Source organism: Chiloscyllium punctatum, chromosome 1 (genome assembly GCF_047496795.1).
Source record: "Chiloscyllium punctatum isolate Juve2018m chromosome 1, sChiPun1.3, whole genome shotgun sequence".
Classification (NCBI taxonomy): Eukaryota; Metazoa; Chordata; class Chondrichthyes; order Orectolobiformes; family Hemiscylliidae; genus Chiloscyllium; species Chiloscyllium punctatum.
The window spans coordinates 23,641,645-23,656,905 of NC_092739.1; the positions used below are offsets into that span (position 1 = coordinate 23,641,645).

At 38.6% G+C, this 15,261-nt stretch overlaps 1 protein-coding gene across 1 annotated transcript in view; it reads right to left on the reverse strand.

Annotated features, from left to right (window-relative positions):
* ablim2 (actin binding LIM protein family, member 2) overlaps window positions 1-15,261 on the reverse strand; it is a 407,210-nt gene that overhangs the window by 165,034 nt on the left and 226,915 nt on the right. Inside the window, exons 9-11 of the mRNA XM_072577791.1 lie at window positions 10,802-10,879; window positions 5,166-5,312; window positions 2,776-2,808 (exon numbers count right to left, since the gene is read on the reverse strand). Of these exons, the coding sequence (XP_072433892.1) occupies window positions 2,776-2,808; window positions 5,166-5,312; window positions 10,802-10,879 (258 nt within the window). The remainder of the gene's footprint in view (window positions 1-2,775; window positions 2,809-5,165; window positions 5,313-10,801; window positions 10,880-15,261) is intronic.

The window sequence follows — 15,261 nt, forward strand, 5'->3', positions numbered from 1 at the left end:
TAAATCTAATTATTTACAGCAAGCTTATATAAATCCCTCTGTAAATCACAGCAAAAGCTAGGAATATTAAAGCTTATACATTGCTAAAAATGAGGCATGAAATCAAAATTATTTTTCTTGTCTTTCTTATACACCTAAAGCCAAACTTAAAAAAGGAATGTCAACATATGCAGCATGAGAAGAAAGCATTGGTTGTACTATAATTAACATGGAATCGCAGCAAACATTACTGAATGTCAATGTTAGTTGCTCATTAAACTCAGACCAGGCAGAAAGGCTGCAATTGGTCAGGAGGTCAAGGAGAAAGCAGCAGGGACTGGAAGTTTCCATAACTCTTTTTTCAATAAAAAGGGCTTTGTGTATGTAGGTAAAAGGAATTTGTCCAAAGAACTTATGGGACTAAGGATGCGTTAAGTTATTGTATTGGGGTTATCAGTCTTAGACCAGCTTCCTATTGATGCTGTTAATCAGAATTTAAATCTTCATTAGTGTTTCACAAAACAAATGTGATGACATCATCTAGTTTTGCCCTTCTACATATAAATACACACACACACACACACACACAGAATGAGTTGGACATTTTCCAATTTATGGTCTTGACATTTTTCAAACACTACAACATTGCTCAAAAAATGCATTTGTGGAATCAAAAATGCACTAATCTTCTTCTGCATACTTGAACTTTGAAGATTTACTAAATGTGCACTTTGAAAGTATTCAAGGAAGTTGTAATGTCAAAAGAAATAAATAGAGCACAAAAGCACTGAACAATTAGCATTGTAAAAGTGCCCTAGTTTCCAGCTGACCCAATTCAAGGTACTGCCTTTATTTTCAAGGGGAAAAACCTGCATCTCAAAGTACATCATATTAAAGCCATGATAGAAGTTCACATGATTAGTTCTGTGCCTCATCCTATATAATTCTTATTTATTGAATAAGGCCGACAATATCACTCACAACAAGACTATCAGACTGACGGCTTATTTTTACACTGGGAATAAATGTCTGTGTTGCAAGGGAATCTGAAAACATGCCCATCACAGCACAATCGCATTATATGGTGCTGTGACAGTGACTCATTACATTTTCTTTTAAACAAATTCAAATTATGACAATTTCCAGAGGAAATAATCCTGTACATAATTCTTGTGCATTATCATGTTTCCAGAGACCTTTGGGATATATTTTGACTTTTATCAACCATAAAATACTCCAGTGCAGCATATTACCTACCATTGTAATATGTTACCGATTTTATTCTACTGGTATCTTCCATTTCTGGTAATGGCCTCCTATTTTCTTTTATTTGAACAGAAAATTCCAAATCCAATACTAAACTGCTTTCCAAGAAAGAAAGAAGTATGAAATGATTTTTGTTTTCTCCTTGCTTGATAAAACTTCATACAAATATTTTCAAGGGAATTGAGTAATATTTGTATCTGATTAATTTAAAGTGTCTTTCCTTCTTAGATTGCAGGTTATTGCTAAAAATAATTCAGAGCAGAGTACAAGTGCATATTTTGAGTGAATGTAACAAGGTTCAATAATTAATCCAGAAGTTTGAATGCATTTCAGGATTTCCTCTAATTCTCATGTCTGAACCAGAATAAATATAGAACATAGAACATAGAACATAGAACAATACAGCACAGAACAGGCCCTTCGGCCCACGATGTTGTGCCGAACTTCTAACCTAGATTAAGCACCCATCCATGTACCTATCCAAATGCCGCTTAAAGGTCGCCAATGATTCTGACTCTACCACTCCCACGGGCAGCGCATTCCATGCCCCCACCACTCTCTGGGTAAAGAACCCACCCCTGACATCTCCCCTATACCTTCCACCCTTCACCTTAAATTTATGTCCCCTTGTAACACTCTGTTGTACCCGGGGAAAAAGTTTCTGACTGTCTACTCTATCTATTCCTCTGATCATCTTATAAACCTCTATCAAGTCACCCCTCATCCTTCGCCGTTCCAACGAGAAAAGGCCGAGAACTCTCAACCTATTCTCGTACGACCTACACTCCATTCCAGGCAACATCCTGGTAAATCTTCTCTGCACCCTCTCCAAAGCTTCCACATCTTTCCTAAAGTGAGGCGACCAGAACTGCACACAGTACTCCAACTGTGGCCTAACCAAAGTCCTGTACAGCTGCAACATCACTTCACGACTCTTGAATTCAATCCCTCTGCTAATGAACGATAATACTCCATAGGCCTTCTTACAAACTCTATCCACCTGAGTGGCAACCTTCAAAGATCTATGTACATAGACCCCAAGATCCCTCTGTTCCTCCACCTGACTAAGAACCCTAACCCTGTATTCCACATTCTTATTTGTTCTTCCAAAATGGACAACCTCACACTTGACAGGGTTGAACTCCATCTGCCACTCCTCAGCCCAGCTCTGCATCATATCGAAGTCCCTCTGCAATCGACAACAGCCCTCCTCACTGTCCACAACTCCACCTATCTGAAGAGTCTGAAAATGGTGATGTTGGATGTTGTTCCTCCTCCTAATGTTTACTGGTAAGTTTGGGACAGACCTTTCTGTATTCTAAAAGGCCACTCAGGCGTTATACCAGTTGACCAAAACTCAAGACTAGGTTTCTCCAGTCATTCTACTGAAATTACAGCAGAAGTGGAACAGAATATACATGTTATAGCTTGGGTGTGGGAAAAACAAATGCTTTACCTCCCCAAAATCGTTTATTTTTCACTTTTATGATGACAAAAAAAAGATATAAAAAGGAAGAATCTAATGTTTACCTCAGTTGATGTTGAGCAAAGCAGTCGATGTGACTAGGAAAAGGAAGAAATAGATTTTGTTAGCTCTTAGAACAGTTCTTAGATTAAAGTAAACACACAGAATAGCTGCAAGAATACAGTACTATAATATAGAGGGGTACACAATAAATAGCACAACAAGTTTATTTATGCCATTCCTAAAACAAATTGTAGAATGTAAAGTAAATTAACGAATTCCGGTATAAAGTGCTCTGAATCATAACAAGAGACACTCAAAAAAAAGAACTTAGTTGAAACAAAGCTGAATGATTAAATGAAGTTCAATAGTCTTTGAAAGAAATCCTCCAAAAAAACCTTGAATATTTGAATACACTATATTCTAAAAATAAATATATTTAAGTCAAAATTGATATTCAATTTACTTTAGGCCATCAGATTCTCAAACGTTTTGAAGAATAACCAAGAGGAACCAATTGTCTCCTTAAATTGTAGATACTATTGTGATCTTTTACAATTTGAAGCACAGAACCACGGTGTTCTGCCAGCTATCTTACAGCAATTACTACTGATCACTGTTTGACTTAGTAGCATAGGATGGTAACAGCTAAGGCCAGACAATGAATATTATGGCTCTAATTCTAATGAAAGAGTGGATGATACAGTTCGGTACCAAAGAAAACCTGTAAATCCATGTAATGTGGAATTCCATTTCGTTGCTGGGTTTCCTGAGCCCTCAGAAATCCAGCCAATTATCATTAAATGCAATTCAGATTTGAAAGTATACCGTGGAATATAATTTAATGCTTCTGGCATCTTGCTGCTTGAGAATGGTACTTGGACACATCACTCTACCAAACATTGCACAAATGATCGATGTATTTGTGGCAGTTGTGATTGTATTACCTGGCTTTCTTTAAATTTAGTATTCCCCAAACTTCTCCCACTCATTGTGGAGGTAGGATTTTAAACACTTGCCCACTCCACACCACCACGCAACTTTGTCTCAGATCACGAATTCCAAAAACTTCCTTCTAGATTACATGTTGCTAATGAAAATGTTCTCAACATTAGACACAGAAAATTTAGCATAACAGTTGCAACATTTTAAAATATAACTTTTTTGTTACTAACAGGTGAGATTTGAGAAGAGTCACTAGACTCCTCAGGTTATTTTTAAAAATCCTACTTGAACTTAAAAAAAGCTACCAGAGTTTCCACACTTGTCAAATATCCAATCAAAGATTCTAAAGTAAGAACTAAAAGAGAACACAGCTCTGCCTTTGCTACTTATTTGCATACATGTCAAGTTCAAAAGTTTTTTGCCACTGTGCTCATTTGCAAAATTCAAGTTTGTATACCCCTTAATTAAATTTTGCATCTAACTATATCCTTAGCTTTATGTTGCTAAGTATTGTAGGCATATAAATATGAATGAACAAGCCAGAGGTTTGTGCAGAATTTTGCATTAAGTTTCTTTAAAACATCTTGTTGGTCTTTATCTGAATTAGACAAGTTCCTCTTATAATTGAACCATTTCTGTTTTGACAAAAGCTCTTTTTGAAATGGCTCTTTTCATGGAGAAAGCTAATAGCCCACTGTATACAGATACATTTCACAATTAACAAATCTTATCACAACAAGTACACTTTGAAGCCACAGTGAAAGCAGATATATGAGTTGATCGTGAAATCCTGTCCTGATTTCAGATGAAGTCAGATTTGAGAAGTACGTAAAGTAGCTTTAAATTGAAGCATTTGTTTATGCAATATTCACACAAATACTGAACACCTAATCAGCAAACAAGTAAAACAAACTTAGTGGAATGACGGCTTAAAAGAGTACTAATTCAGAAGGTATACAAAACAAAACTGATTTTACATAATGAGCACCAGGGTAGAACAAAGGGATTCTTTGGCATGGATTTGTCCTGGACAGGTAAATGAGAAGGAATGTCACAGCAACTTTAGCCACATAATGTGGCTCACTTTACACAACAGTTGCTCAACTCACAACGCAAAACATTCAATTAATTATTGTTCTGAATTTGGTCGGAAATAACCAACATATAAATTTGCAATCAATTTTAAAAAGCGAGGCATATGCCAATTCCCACAGACTTCCTTTGAAGAGAAGTGCAGCTGGTTCTTTAAAATACAGCAGATTAAAGGTAAATTTATCCTTATCTGCATTGATATATTATCTTAAAAGTCATGAGACAGTTATCTGCTGTCCCTGATAATTTTAGTTTGCGCATTCTGTGTTAGTTCATCATCAAGACAATTGATTAGCACGATCATGAATTATTATTCAAATAAGTGCAATGGAACTGTCCAGTATAAAAATCCAGACCTCATCTTTTAAAAAATTTTTCAAATTCAAGAACTCTTCAGGATCGCTGAGTTGTTCAGTACCTCCCCAAGTCTATGCCTATCAATAGTGGAGTAATTGATATACGGTGTATAGGAGATCATGTCAGGACGATCAATATTGTAAATGGCCTTAACTTTAGGAAGAGCAGCCAAATCCTTGTAGTCAAGAATCTCATCATCTAGCTTGGCCTGAGAAAGGAAGAACAAAGAAAGATACAAGAGATAATGATCAGGGATTGAAGAAAACAGAGGAACAAAAGTAGACAGATAACTGTTTCAAAATGTCGGACCACTAATATGTTTTTAAGAAAAGCTTAGTGTATATTTCAAAGGAAACAATTGAAATGAATAGCCAAGAGACTTTTGAGGATATATGTTGCATAAATAATTACTTAGCTATATATATCATGGTCATGAATTTATTCAAGTTGCTGCTGCTCCATTGTTACAACTTTGCTCTAAGTCCAGTGGAAGTTTTGTTTATGCAGGTAGACAATTTTTCAGAATACCTTTGACCCAAAGTTATGGCAACGCAAGAGGAACAACTCCAAGTAAATTTGGGAACGATGTCTCTAGTTAATCTTTTCATGTTTAAATACTGCAACATTGTTACAGGATTCCACTTCTTTCATAGGGGACACATCCAGTTTAGATAAGGCAAACATCTCATTTCAATGCTCTGTACTAAGACTACACTCTATATTATGACTATACTAAGTTTCCAGAATCTAAAATCATGCAGGGACTTTATGGGGTGTCCGGGTAACATCATGGTGTTAATTATGTTAAATATCTTTAAGAACAGATTATTCTGTTACTTAGCAATGTATCAGCCAATTTCAATTGCTCAGCAGAATTTCTTCCCAAGTACAGATGTCCAAAAAATGGTGAAAATTTCTGCAGGAACTGCAGAAAATAATTATTTAAAGTAAAAAGATTAATACCACACAAAATAGCTGGAAGATAGAATTAAGATGATTGTGTATACTCGATGCCTTTGTATACCAGTATCACGATGTAATTTCAGAGTTCATACATTTTCAAGTTAAAATGGCTATTAGTCTCAACTTGAATTTTAAAAAAAAAATTAGGTTCACACTTTTTTCAAACTTTCACATCGCTGTGTTTCTATGTTTTAACTAGACAATATTGATTCCACATGGGAGGCAGTGCCACATGATACTAGCTGCAAGGCTCTTCTTCACTGATATACACATTCCTCCCCCTTTTCTTTACATTGAATTAGTTGTCTTCGTGAACATGTGTGCATAGATCTGGTCAGGAGTCATCATTGGAGTGCTGCTTTTATTTTCCAAATCAACAATGTATTTCTTGCTGAGTCATCCAATTCTCCAGAAATGGAGAGTTTGAGCTAGAGGGAGCGGCTGGAGAGTCTGGGGTTTCTTTCCCTGGAGCAGCGGAGGCAGAGGGGTGAACATTATAGAGGTTTATAAAATCATGAGGGCGTGGTTAGGGTGAATAGCCACAGTCTGTTTGCGAAGGTGAGGAGTCGAAATCTAGAGGGCACAGGCTTAAGGTGACTGGAGAAAGATTTTAAAAAGGATCTGAGCTGCAACTTTTTCATGCAGAGGGTGGTGCATGTATGGAATGAGCTACCAGAGGAACTGGTGAAAGTAGGTACAAAAACAAAGTTTAAAAGGCATCTGGATGGGAATATGAATAGGAAGGGTTTAGAGGGATATAGGTCAAATACTGGCAAGTGGGACTAGATCAGATTGGGATGTCTGGTCATCATTGACAAGTTGGACCGAAGGGTCTGTTTCCATACGTATGGCTCTATGACTCTCAATGTAGAGTGCAACATCGTTTGGTGCTCCATCAGACTGCAGTAGACATGGGGAGACAAAGCCTCACACCTTTTTACAGCACTATCTGCAAATGGATAAATGGGTAAATGAGTCGAGTAGTAGGGCAGGTAAGTGAATTGGGTGAATGAAGTAAGTGAGCAATGGTCTGGAAATGGATGGGTTGAGTGGCAGGTGGGTAGGATAGTGGGTGGATAAGTGGATAGTGGATTAGGGGAAGTTGTCAGGTTTGCTGGGGCAGGGTAGTCAAGGGGTTGGGGCTTAACATGGTCGTAAGACATAGTTGTGTTAGGTCAGGGAGAGGCTGACATTTGGAATATTCTGAGGATTGAATCAGATTGGGGGAATAGAAAGGGCGGCACGGTGGCACAGTGGTTAGCACTGCTGCCTCACAGTGCCAGACACCCAGGTTCAATTCCCGCCTCAGACGACTGACTGTTTGGAGTTTGCACATTCTCCCCGTGTCTGCGTGGGTTTCCTCCGGGTGCTCCGGTTTCCTCCCACAGTCCAAAGATGTGCAGGTCAGGTGAATTGGCCATGCTAAATTGCCCGTAGTGTTAGGTAAGGGGTAGATGTAGGGATATGGGTGGGTTGCACTTCGGCGGGGAGGTGTGAACTTGTTGGGCCGAAGGGCCTGTTTCCACACTAAGTAATCTAATCTAATCTAAGTCACCACATTAAGACTTCCACTGACGGCCAGCACACATCTTGGGTCACACATTTGCTCTCTAATGTTCCAAAGACAGAAAGATCTGGCCAAAGCATGTTTCACAAGGTCAGCATTTCAGATTAATTTGTAACCGATGGATTTTCAAGACACTTGAACAGCACACTATACAAGGACATGTGTGTTTGTGTCATTAATTACATCTATGTTTAAAAATATGACGAGAAAATCAATAATTCCGGTTGAAAGGGATGTGGAATAAAATCTCCTACTCAAAGTATTGCAGGAAGCATGCAAGTTTTGTGCTGTCTGCTCACTTTCAAGATTGTGGTGTTCATACAGCACTAAACACACTGCTAAGCAGTTACGTGTTCAACAGGAAGCTCAAATTTGTGTGAGACATGCAGAAATTATAGCTAACCCACCTTACTTAAAGCAAACAAACAGCTTTTAATGATAAACAAATACAGGCTGTATCAACTCATTTAATTACCTGAAGAACACTTGAGCAGGAGCAGGAAGAAACCCCAGTACCATGATAGTAAGCCACAAAAAGGGCTCCTAGATTCTCCAAAGCAGCAGAGGTCTCCATGAAGGGGCTCGAAAGCAAAGTTGTGGGGAAGCCCTCCAAGTAAACTCTATGATATATGAGGGAGCAAGTAACTGTGGACACCACTGCTACATCAGGCCTCAAAGACCTGGATCCAATCCAATTGCCACTCCTCAGCCCACTGACCCAATTATAGTCATAGAGATGTACAGCATGGAAAAAGACCCTTCAGTCCAACCCTGTCCATGCCGACCAGATATCCCAACCCAATCTAGTCCCACCTGCCAGCACTCGGCCCATATCCCTCCAAACCCTTCCTATTCATATACCCATCTAAATGCCTCTTAAATTTTGCAATAGTACCAGCCTCCACCACTTCCTTTGGCAGCTTATTCCATACACGTACCACCCTGTGTGTGAAAAAGTTGCCCCTTGGGTCTCTTTTATATCTTTCCCCTCTCACCCTAAACCTATGCCCTCTCGTTCTGGACTCCCCGACCCCAAGGAAAAGACTTTGCCTATTTACCTTATCCATTGATCAAGATTTCCTTGTAATCTTAGAAAACTTTCTTCATTGCTGACCACACCACTAATTTTGGTATCTTTCGCAATCTTACTAACTATGCCTCTGATATTCTCATCAAATCATTTACATTTATGACCAACAAGTGGACCCAGTACCAATCCCTGTGGATCAATGATGTCACAAGCCTCCAGTCCAAAAATCAATCCTGTACCAAAACCCTCTGTCTCTGATTGTAAAGCCCATTTTGTATCCAATTGGCAAGCTCTCCCTGAATCTCACGTGAAGTAACTTTACTAATTAGTCTACCATGTGGAATCTTATCAAATGCTTTACTAAAGACCAACTAAACAACATCTACCGCTCTGCCCTCATCAATCTTTTTGATTACACCATCAAAATATTCAGTCAATTTTGAGAGACACAATTTCCTTCACACAAAACCTGCTGACTATCCCTAATCATTCCCTGCCTCTCCAAACGCATGTAAACCCTACCTTATGCACCACTGATGTCAGACTCACATGTCTATAGTTCTCAGGCTTCTCCTTACAGTCTCATTAAATGAAGGCACAATGGGGCTGGCATGGTGGCTCAGTGGTTAGCACTGCTGCCTCACAGTGCCAGGGACCCAGGTTCAATTCCCACCTCGGGCAACTGTCTGTGTGGAGTTTGCACATTCTCCCAGTGTGCTCCGGTTTCCTCCCACAGTCCAAAGATGTGCAGGTTAGGTGAATTGGCCATGCTAAATTGTCCATAGTGCTATGAATAGGGGAATGGGTCTGGGCGGGTTGCTCTTTGGAGGGTCAGTGTGGACTTATTGAACCGAAGGGCCTGTTTCCACACTGTAGGGAATCTAATCTAATTAGCTACCGTCCAGTCCTCCGGCACCTCACCCATGGTTACAGATATAAATATTTCTGCTTGGGGGCCCACAATTTTCTCTCTAACTTCCCACAATAACCTTGATCGGGTCCCGAAGATTTATCCAAATTTATGGGTCCTTTGTGCAGCTAAACATACACTGACATATTCAGTCATGCCTGTAAAGAATAGATGGAATAAGGTCCAAAATGGTAGATTGGATACCAAATCAATGTTATCTAATGGCTGTCATGATCTTGAATTGCTGTATTCTGCCTATTTCAGTGCATACATTAAATGCTCATAATAACATCCTTCATAACACGGCGATCAGCGCTAGAAATCAGTGAGATCAGTGCCCCCACCATTTTTTTTCCTCAACCACCTCATGTCAAACCAAATTGAGCAGCATTATAACTGAAGGATGTGGCAATAAACTTTAAACAAGGAGGCCCAACAAACTCATGGTGGACCATTAAGCATTTATTATTGATTCAGAAATATCTAGGCAAGAGTCAAGATAATATTTGTGAAATTAGAGTACTGCTTCAGATAGTGACCTAAATTTCTGACAAAAATAAAAAAAGTTTGACTTGAAAATATATAAGCACTGAGGTCATGTCATATGATACAGGTATATTTATCTGAAATCCACCTTCATTAATAAGATGTCTTGTAATTATTAAGCAAACAAATATTTTTGTTCGTTTCATATTTATTACTTGCTTAAGAAATGAATTCACTCAAAAAAGTAGCATGTATTTGTTAGCTGGATGTTTTATTTTCTTGATTTTATAATCATCACTCTTTGCAATCCCAACTCAATTCAAGATAGGTAGCTAGGTTTGCGTACACCTTCAAACGCACAATGTGATGTGCTGTTTAGATTGCCCGATAGGAAGTGTGCTTGATCTCACATAAAAGGCTGTATTGTCTCGTTCAATGTTTAAATATCTAGCAAATCCATCTGAGATTGATAGCATTCCATATGTGGCAAATCACAACATTCACTACAAAGAAAGATACTAATTTGTTACATGGGATCTACTTATTTGGGAGATAATTATTTCTGTCCCGTGTGTACTTTGCTCTATTTACTCTGCCATATCTTATATGTACCAACTTTCAAAGTATTCATTTGTATTTAAAAATGTCTGTTCAAATTATGGCATCATTGGAGATATTCAGTAATATCTGATGTCTAATATGAATATCTGATATCTAAAGAAAATTGTTGAATAAACTCACATATATTAAACGGCTTGGTGATCCTGAGGCACTGGAGGCCGGAGGAGATGTGATACTCTCAGAAGAAGTATGAGTGATCTAGAGGCAAAATATTTTATATGGAACACAGATATCAAAATGAGAATTTATATATGGAAAATTAAAACTCAAAATGTAATGCTTTAATTTTCATATGAAGTAGTAGTTTCCTGACTTCACGAGTATTCAAGGTCACATTCTGACTCTGATAATCTGGGGCAGCACGGTGGTTCAATGGTTAGCACAGCTGCCAGGATCCGGGTTCGATTCCTGCCTCGGGTGATTGTGCAAACTCCACATAGACAATCTCCCTGTGTCAGTGTGGGTTTGCTCCGGTTTCCTCCCACAATCCAAAGATGTGCAGGTTAGGTGAACTGACCATGCTAAATTGCCAAGTCAGGATAAACATAGGGTTGAGGAATGGGTCTGAGTGGGTTACCCTGCAGAGTGCCGGTGTGGACTTGTTGGGCCAAAGGGCTTGCTTCCACACTGTAGGGATTCTAATTCTATTCTAATTCTTGAAGGCTCAGGAGTTTTGGTCAATTCACCATCGTGTAAATCCCAAGCAGAAATCACATTGAATGTTTTATTCATGAAGTAAGTACATCAAAAATCATATTTCTTCCTTGTACTTTCTTCACAAAATATAGCTTTGAAATAAATGATTTAATTAAATTTTAAAGCTATCAAGACATACAGTAGAGAGAAACAAAAGTACTTCAGTGGTAGTCCACCTGTGCTAGTCATTGGCAAATTGGCAGAGGCAGCTAGGAGGAAGAATTGAGTGTGTACTTAGGACAGTTTCCTGGATCATCCAATCAGGCTAATTTGGATCTGGTAATGTGCATTGAGGCAGGTTTAATAAATGAGCATCAGTGACCATAACTTGGCAGAATTTAGCATTCACTTCCAGAGGCAAAAGTTTGGGTCAGAGACACTGTGCTAAACTTAAATAAGGCTGATTACATAGGGACAAGAGCTGAGTTGGCTGCACTGAATTGGCAAAGTAATTTAACAGAAGAAATGCGTGAGGAACAACGACAAATGTTCAAGCGGATAGTTCATAACTCACAGCAAAGATGAGGAAGGAGGATTCTAGAAAAGGGATAAACCAATCACAGTTAACCAAGAAAGTTAAGGATAGTATTAAATTAAAAGGAAAATATACAATGTGGCAAAGATTATTAGTAAAGCAGAGGATTGGGAAAATTAAAAAAGCCAAAAAAAACAAACAAAAGGGGAAAAAATAGACACATAAATACAGACAGTAAGAGCTTCTTTAAATTTATATGAAGGAAAAGAAAGGCCAGCATGACAACAGGCCTTTTAGAGAAGGAGGGGAAATAACAATAGGGAAACAGGCAATGGCAGAAGATTGAATATATACTTTGCATCAGTCTTGATGGTAGTGGATATTAATAGCCCTCCAAAAATACTAAATAATCATGGGGCACAAGACAGAGTGGAAATAAGCACAATAACCATCACTGGAGAAACTAATGGGCCAGAAGGCTGATAAGTTCCTTGGATCTGATACATCCTGGAAAAGTCCCAAAGGATTGCAAACTTATGCAATAATGCATGGCTTAAAAAGGGTGGACGCTGAGAATTTTTTCCACCAGGCAGGGATACTAGGACCCATGGGCACAGCCTTAGAATTACAGGAGGTCAATTTAAAACTGAAATGAGAAGACATTTCTTCAGCCAGAGAATGGTGGGCCTGAGGAATTCATTGCCACGGAGTACAGTGGATATTGGGACATTAAATATCTTCAAGGCAGAGATTAATAAATTCTTAATCTCGCAAGGAATTAAGGGATACAGGGAGAGTGCAGGTAAGGGGTGCTGAAATGCCCATCATTCTGGATTAGTGGTGCTGGAAGAGCACAGCAGTTCAGGCAGCATCCAAGGAGCAGCGAAATCGACATTTCGGGCAAAAGCCCTTCATCAGGAATAAAATGCTCCTGATTAAGGGCTTTTGCCCGAAACATTGATTTTGCTGCTCCTTGGATGCTGCCTGAACTGCTGTGCTCTTCCAGTACCACTAATCCAGAATCTGCTTTCCAGCATCTGCAGTCAATGTTTTTACCTACCTGAAATGCCCATCAGCCATGACTTAATGGGCGGAGTGGATTCGATGGGCCGAATGGCCCATGTGACACACTTATTCCAAACAAGGGGCATTATTGGCAGGACAAAAGGGAGGCTTGACAAAAAAAAATCATATGTCAAGTAGCTTAACATCACTGAGATATTACTAGAGTCTGTTAAAAAAAAAATGTAATAGCAGAGGATTTGGAAACACAACAAAATCAAGCAAGCTCAGCATAGCCTCATGAAGGAGAATCATACCAGACAAATTTATTACAATTTTTGAAAAGGTAACAAGTAGGATAGGTAACGGGGAAGTAGTGGATATATTTCAATTTTCAGAAGATGCTTGATAAGGTACCATGGATTAAGCTACTGAAGGAAGTAAGAACTCATGGTGTTGGAGGTAGTTTATTAGAATAGACAGAGGATTGGCTAACTAATGGAAGACAGCAAAGTGGAATAAGGGGGGCATTTTCATAATAGTGACTTGTAACCAGTCGTGTACCCAGGGATCGGTGTTGGCATTATAGGCATTTACAATACACATTAATAAGCTGCATGAGGGAAGTGAATGTACTATAGACAAGTCTGCAGATGATGCAAAACGTAGGTGGCAAGTAAACGGTAAGGATGATACAAAGAGTGCAGAGAGAAAAGATCTTTGCAGGTGGAATATAAAGAAGGAAAATGTGAGATTATGCACTTTTCAGAAAAAGAGTAGAGATAGTGAATATTACTGAAATGGACAAAGACTACAGAAAGCTAAAGAACAGATAGACTTGGGAGTCCTTGTTCATGAATAGCAAAAACATTTTAGTGGGTAATATGGAAGGCAAATTGAATGTTGGTCTTTATTTCAAAGAGAATGGCATCGAAAAGTAGGGAGTTTTTGCTAAAATTACATAAGAAGCCTGTCAGACTACAACTGATATATTGTGAACAATTCTTGGCCTCTTATTTAAGAAAAGATATAGTGGCATTGGAAGCAGTCCAGAAAAGGTTCATTAAGCTGATGCTAGGTTTGGAGAGACAATCTTATGAGGAGAGAGTGAGTAGATTGCACTTGTACTCACTGGTGTTTAGAAGAATGAGAGGAGATATGATTCAAATATAAGACTATTAAGAGACTTGATAGTATAGCTGTGGAAAGGTCTTTGCACTCTTGTGGGAGAGTCTTGGACCACAGGGAATAATCAAACAGTAAAGGATCTCCCATTTAAGACAGAGATGAGGAGGATTTATTTTAACTCAGCAGGTAGTCAACTTATGGATTTTCTTTACTGCAGAGGTCTGTCGTGGATTGTAAAGTATATTCAATGTTGAGATAGATGTTTAATCTTTAAAGGAATCAAGGTTTACCTCTAGATAAAGCAGGAAAGTGGAGTTGAGAATAATCAAATCAGCCACGATCTCATTGGATGACAATTGAAGAGACCACGGCTTGTTTTCGTTCCTATATCTCTGGCCTTACTTGTTAATACAATGAAATCTAACTGTTATTCTCTTTCTTTGCTTCAAATATTTGTCCACTTTAGCTGTCAATAATATGGTAAACATCACCCATTCAGTGCAACAAAATACTTCATACTCTTAACATTTTTCCATGTAAAACAAATTCTCCTAATTTGTTTTCTTGTTTTCATTATGGTCATTTTAAATTGTTGCTCCCACCTTGGTTAATGAAAATAGCTGTTGTCTAAATGCTTTTGCCACATTCTTTCTTCATATGTCTATATTTCAGAGTTTATTTAATAAATTTAGCTTTTTCTGTCAAAGGAGGCTATGTGAAATCTCTAGGACAGACACTAGTTAATCCCAAATTGGTTTATGATGCAGAATAACAACAAGAGTGGGTTAAATGCCCACTCTGGAATGAGTTTATCATGGAGGTCCCACCTTCTCAGCATTCCCATTGTCTGACGTATGGTCACCCTCAGATTAAACTTACAAACAGTTATCTCTCTCTAATGACTATGGGACTATGACAACCTTATCTTCACCCAATCCCCAACTTAGTTATTTGGATTTGCCAACTTATTGTTGTCTTTGTGTTTATTCATTCACGGGATGAGGGCAGCACTGGCTAGGCCAGAACTTATTGCCCAGTGGCAACCAACATTGTTGTGGGTCTGGGGTCACACATAGGATGGCAGATTTCCTTCCCTAAAAGACATTAGTGAACTAGATGGTCTTCCCTCGAGAATCAACAATGTCATCACTAGACTCTTAATTCAAGATTTTTTTTAAATCAAGTTCAAATTCTTCCTTCTGACATGGCAGGATTCAAACTCAGGCCCCCAGACCCATTACCTGTGTCTGTGAATTAACAATAATATCAATCGGCTGTT